The following is a 6209-nucleotide window of genomic DNA, read 5'->3' as shown; positions in this document are numbered from 1 at the left end:
ATTGCTGTGAAATTGTTAAAACTTATTTAGTTCATTTTAAATGGTATGTACATCTGTACATCTTTGTACTTTAAATAACAATAAACAAAACTTCTATATTATTCCATTTGATATAATATGTTTACAAGCGAAACTTGCCAATTAATATTTCCAAATTGCAAAAACGAAATGTTTGAGACAGAGAGGACCTACTGAGAGCTAATTACCTTAAACGTATAAATTAAATTATAAGAAACTCTTTAATACAATCACTGGCGAGGTTGAGTTCTTAAGAGCCCAAAAAGTACGCTTCCTACACCCTGCACCCCTAACTCGACGTCCGCACCCTGCACCCCGCACTCACCGATGCCATCTAATACATATCTAAATATACTCTGAATTTTTGAAGTCTCTCTTAAAACTTTATCTCTTTTATCCCTATTATCTAATTGTTTTGACTTCAAGCACCTTCAAGTCTAAACTGTCTAAAGCTGTAAAATGTATAAATGTTGAAGTGAGCAATACTATTATAGTTAAAGCGCACATTATATTTTAAAAGTTATTGTAAACACATAACACTACGTATAAAGATAAATAATATATACAATATATATAAAGTTGTGTTAATTGCAGATATAAAATTAACTAGAAAACTAACTGCATACATACACTAAATTATTAATCCTTTTTTAAAGTGTATCAGTGAATCAGTGTAACTTATTGAAAAAGGTGTCTTTTGGCCTTAATTTTGTGATTAATTATATTGTATTTAGGCTGTACTTTCTTTTAATCGCCAACCTTATTTAAAAATACCAAAGTGTCTCAACCCTTTATATCTAACATAGAGATTGTGTTGGATTTATTTTTATTTATTTATTTAATAATGATCCGATATTCTTTGTAATGAGATCACGCAACGACTGCCTACCCCCCGCCTACCCCCCGCCTACCCCCCGCCTACCTGCCTACCTATTACATCGATAATTTTCAAATGTATAATATTTGTTGGACTTGGATTGTTCGTATTTTTGATTCTGGAGACTTGTGTTGTTCCTAGTTATCAGAATGTACATATATAAACAATATGATATTCTTGAGGAATGTGAGATGAAGTTAAATAATACAAGCGAAGTGTTTACGAATATAATTTTATTAACAATTTCACTTTGACGAGTCGAGTCGAGTGTAAGTCGATATTATAAATATTTACAATTTGCTTTATTTTATACATTTTTACAATTCTCTTGCGAGTACTAAGCCTAGCTGCTAAATCTAGACCATTTCTAGTTCATTTGTCATTGATTCTCAGAGGAAAATACAGAATAAACTTTGAAATGGATAAAATCACTGCGCACTGTTTGTGGCCATGTTGCGGCAAACTATGACCAAATGTTAGCCGCATGTGGCCACATACGGCCAAGTGCGGCCAAGTGCGGCCAAGTGCGGCATACTATATGTATCACAATCACATTTCAAATAAACATATAACGTACAAAACTCTCTTATATTTTATATCAAGTCTAAGAAGACAATTTATAATGAACGCTGCAATGTGGTGTACTTCATTATATTTATATAATTTTCTAGTAAAATCAACTTTTGTAGATATAAGAATGATTTTAATATATTATATCTATATGTAGCGGGAAAATAATATGTTTTTCTAAATACTGGTGCTTTGACAGTAAAAAGAGGTTACATTGAGTCGGCCGTTGTATGTATGTACCTGACAGTCAGACGGACCTGTCTGACAATTTTATGTGTGATCTTCAATAGAATGACACTTATGAAAATTAAACTATGTGAATGGTTTTGATACTTTTGTCTTAAGTTTATTATTATTTATTTTTTTATTTATAATTTGTCTTACTTAATTTACGTTGGTGTTGTTTTAAATCAAATTATATTATAAAATACGCTAAAATTGCGCAAACGTTTAAATTGAAAATGACATTTACTTTAGCTTACATATTATTTTTATTTTATAAATATTATAATAAAAATGTAAATGAATGTAATTTTGAGTTGACTAATGCTGCCTTTACAACTTTATTATATTTATCTATATTCATTATTTCTACTTATAACATATTCCTTGACTACACATTAAGCTAAGCTTTAATGGGTAATGTGTACACAATTGTTTACATTTCGCAAACCGTTAATTTATTATAAGCATTAATAATTTATAAACACCACATAAAACCCAATTTTTTTGTAAAAAAAAATAATTTCCATACAAGTTATGAAGTACTTAAAAATTGTTAAAGTTATTTCACTTTTTTGTTCTTAAAAAAATATTATTTTTAATGCCATCTAATTTAAAATAACCAATAAAATTGACAAAACTTTTAAGCAATAAATTTTTTAAACAAGAAAGTATTAATATAAATCCACCAGTGGAAAAGTTTGATTCGATTTGTTATTGTTTTAAATAGGCCTACAAATATACGGTAAGTTGTAAATTGTCGCGGATGTAACAGACCACATTGCAGCGCCCTCGATACACTTATATGTTTTATTGTAATAAATAACTAAGTGAAAACAGTCAACATCGCCCGGAACAAATAACTTAGGACAAGCGGCCGTCGTGCTCCGCTCTGCTCTGCTCAGATACGAGCCGACATGCCGACATGCCGACATGCCGCCGCACTGCCGGCCGCCGCCGCCGCGCAATATCCTATCTACACAGAACATACCTACGCAATGTACACAACTGAAAGCTGATATGATAAATAAATTCTTCATTTACTACTAAAATAGGATATATATAGCGGTTCCCGACCACACGAAAAATATTCTTAAACCTAAGTAGGCGTATTTAAATAGACAAATAAAAATTATACAGAAGGAATAGCCTAGCCTAGCCTAGCCTAGCCTAGCCTAGCGTCGGCCATACCCGCCGCGGTCGCGAGTCGAGTGTGCGAAGGGATATTTGGCTAGCCGGCACTCGACAGCGGCGAGCGTCGTCGGTCACTACATAGTGCACAGTACATACCTGGTGCGGAGATACGGCGATATCAACTTCACTAGCACTCATAAGATACCCTAATGCGAACTGATTCACCACGTCCGCACAACACTCGCGTCGCGACGGCCTAGTCCGTATTGCAACGTAACCACTGTGTCCCGCGCCATACGCCGCTACTCCTCGTCCACGTTGATTTCGGAGTCGGCTGAATCCTCGTCGTAGGTGGAGGAGGAGGCGAATCCGCGGCCGAGTAGCGCGGAGCGGTTCTTGGCGGCGGCGGCGCGGTCCCGCTGCCGTCGGTTCTTGAACCAGTTGCCGACCTGCGTGGGCGTTAGGCCCGTCGCCGCTGCCAGCTCGCGCTTCTTGGTGGGGTTCGGGTAGGGGTCCTGCAAGTACCATTCGCGCAGCAGCGACCGTGTGCGTTCCTTGAAGCAATGTGTCTTCTGCTCGCCGTCCCAGATGGTGCGCGGCAGCGGGAACTTCTTGCGCACGCGATACTTATCGACGGGCCCAAGCGGCCGACCGCGCAGTCGCTCCGCCTCCTGGTAGTGCGCCTCCAGCCATAGCGCCTGCAGCTTGGCATGGCTCGACCGCTGGAACCGGTGTCGCTCCAGGATCGAATACAGCTCACGATGCCTGCCCGCGTGAAATGCGACCACGGCGCGCGCGCGCAGTACTGCTTCGCAACGCTCCAGCTCGGCCACATTGGGGTGCGCCACCGGCAGCGACCACAGGAACCGTGCCAGCCGCTCCACGTCCCCGCTCTCCTCGAGCGTTTCGCACACGGTGGCCACCTGTGCCGCGCTGAACGACAGCGTAGGCAACGGCAGCAGCGGCGTCGGAGCCGCCAGGTCCAGCGCGGGCTCGCAGGCGGGCGCCTCGGCCGCGCCGGGCCCGCGCTGCGCCTCCAGGATGCGCGCGTGCAGCGCCGCCGTCGTGCACTCGTCCCAGCCGCGCATCGGAGCGAGTGTGCCGGCGCGCCGCGCTCGCCGCCCGTGCCATTGGCCCACGCGCGCCCCGCCAATCGCCGCACGCGCCCCGCCCGGCGTCCCGCCCCTCGCTGCTCGCCCCGCCCTGTATCACCCCGCGCCCCGCCGCGGCCGCGTTTAACGCGCGGCGCCCCGCTCCGCCATGATCCGTCACGCACACCCAGTCTCGCCTCGCCTGCAAACCTGCAATTAATAGCCGCCATATATTCATCCGGGTGGATTACATGCTTTTATTTGCGCGTGTGCAACCCGGCACGCCTAATTAACGCACACAGCGCGCTGCCCGCTGGTCCACGCTCAACATCGCCCACCTTCGCTTGCCGACGGCTTCGTTCGCTGGCTGCTGAAGCTGCGACAAACGAAGCTCAATCGACTGTCATACATTACGATACAAGCTGCTCTAAGCGACGTTTAAATAAAACATCTATGCAACGAATAGTTTCAGCTCGCCCAGAAATATCGATTGAGGCCATGATACAATAACGCAATATATAAAGTACGTATTATTAAAGCTAACATTTTTTTTCATATTTTCAAAGTATTAGTAGGTAATAACTTCATCGCAAACATTTTTATCAAACATTATAAATAAAGAAATAAATGTCAAAGAAAAGTCTAGGATCAGAATTGTTCGGTCGCGCTACACCGGGGCGAGATTTCAGCATGAAAGCCTTTCCAGAGTATTAAGTTATTGAACGGCAAACCACACCCAGGCGGCTGTAATGCTAGCCGGCCCCCGCCCCCGCCACGACTCCGCTCCCACCCCGCCGTGTGGAGGCAGATTACGTGTATTCATAGTAATATTCTGCTGTCACACAAAACGGCCATTTTCGTGACGTGTCATTAACGTCGCGGACGTGCTGCACGGCGCAGCGGCACCCACAGCGCACCATCACACCGTCTGTGTGTCTGTCTGTCTGTCTGTCTGTCCCTCAATGACATTACATTACATACAAACTAATTATATGTATATCAGTTGATTTTATAAATACAATGATGTATAATATTATATTATATGGAAACTTTCAAGGTGTTGAGAACAAGAGTAACTCATCTGTATAAATATTTTTGCGCCTTTCTTTATTTTTATAAATAGTCGTAAGAGCTAAGTGAAATGATATTGAATGACACCTGACTATTTGAGTAGCGAACTAGGAATTGTACATATACATAAATATATCCATCTCCTAATATACTCCTTCTAAACCTACATTAGTCTATATTAAAATATAATAATAATTGTGTATAAATATTGTAATTAAGTATTTTATATTGAAGTATAGATGCAGGTCTCTCTTGTATTGTTAAGCTGTTTGAGTATGTAATTAACAAAACTAAGTTTAAAGTCCTCACGCAAGTTACATGTTTAAGCTTAGAGACAATCGTCAAACTCTGCACTAAAATAGAATAAAAAATAAGTTTTTATTGTGATATCTAAGTTTGAATATTTAAAAAAATCTTCTAAAATGTAAGAAATTACTTATTCACATGTTCAAAAAAATCATTTTCCAATTATATTTTTATTTTGTGAAAAGCAATGTGTGCGCAAGCGCAGTGCAGCGGCCGATGTGACGGCGCGCCGCCGCCGCCGGCCGTCCAGCGTCTTAGTACTGGCGCCCTGCTTCGCTTTATTTACGTATTTAATGTACATAAGTCACGTCACTTACATGTGTATTTTACTTGTAGACAAATTTATATGTAACGATCTATCACTAGTTATTCAAAATGTTATCCCTCTCTAACACTGACAACACATGGATTTTTATGACACTTATACCTATTTTTTTTAACGTTTTATAATCAATTTCTTTAGTTGTCATGTCTGGTATACGATATGTAGCATTGAGACGGCTGTTATCAACTTAAATTAATTTAGTTTTCAATAACAACAATATTCCATTGACTCATTGAAACAATGCAGATTAGTGTTTAGGCAACTCACAGATCATTTGCATGTTGTGTGCAACGAGTACGTTTTGCTGCTAATTATTTCCTATTTGTACAAATTGTAGCTAATTACTAATTAGAAACTAACTAGTGAATAAACAAAGTTTAACTCCTGGTTGTTGAATAATGGATTAGAAACATTATGAACACGTCACAGTATGACAGACAATGACCGCATCCATTATCACTACTAAATCTTCGTCACCCCTTCTCTACAATCGTCTTAGTTCAATCTGTTAACATTATTTAAAAAAATATCTCAATAGAGAGTGTTGTGTTAGCTACACGTAATAGGTATGGGAGACATTGTCGCTGTCGCCTTG

At 40.7% G+C, this 6209-nt stretch overlaps 1 protein-coding gene across 1 annotated transcript; it reads right to left on the bottom strand.

The window, feature by feature from the left end:
- Positions 1-2357: 2357 nt before the first annotated feature.
- LOC106116599 (homeobox protein SIX6) lies at positions 2358-3909 on the bottom strand. The gene has a single exon (XM_013310479.1). The coding sequence runs from the start codon at positions 3907-3909 to the stop codon at positions 3124-3126; it is 786 nt and encodes a 261-aa protein (XP_013165933.1). The 3' UTR covers positions 2358-3123.
- Positions 3910-6209: the final 2300 nt, after the last annotated feature.

This window comes from Papilio xuthus, unplaced genomic scaffold (genome assembly GCF_000836235.2).
Source record: "Papilio xuthus unplaced genomic scaffold, Pxut_1.1 DF827714.1, whole genome shotgun sequence".
NCBI classification, from domain to species: domain Eukaryota; kingdom Metazoa; phylum Arthropoda; class Insecta; order Lepidoptera; family Papilionidae; genus Papilio; species Papilio xuthus.
This window is presented reverse-complemented; position numbering and strand designations above follow the sequence as displayed.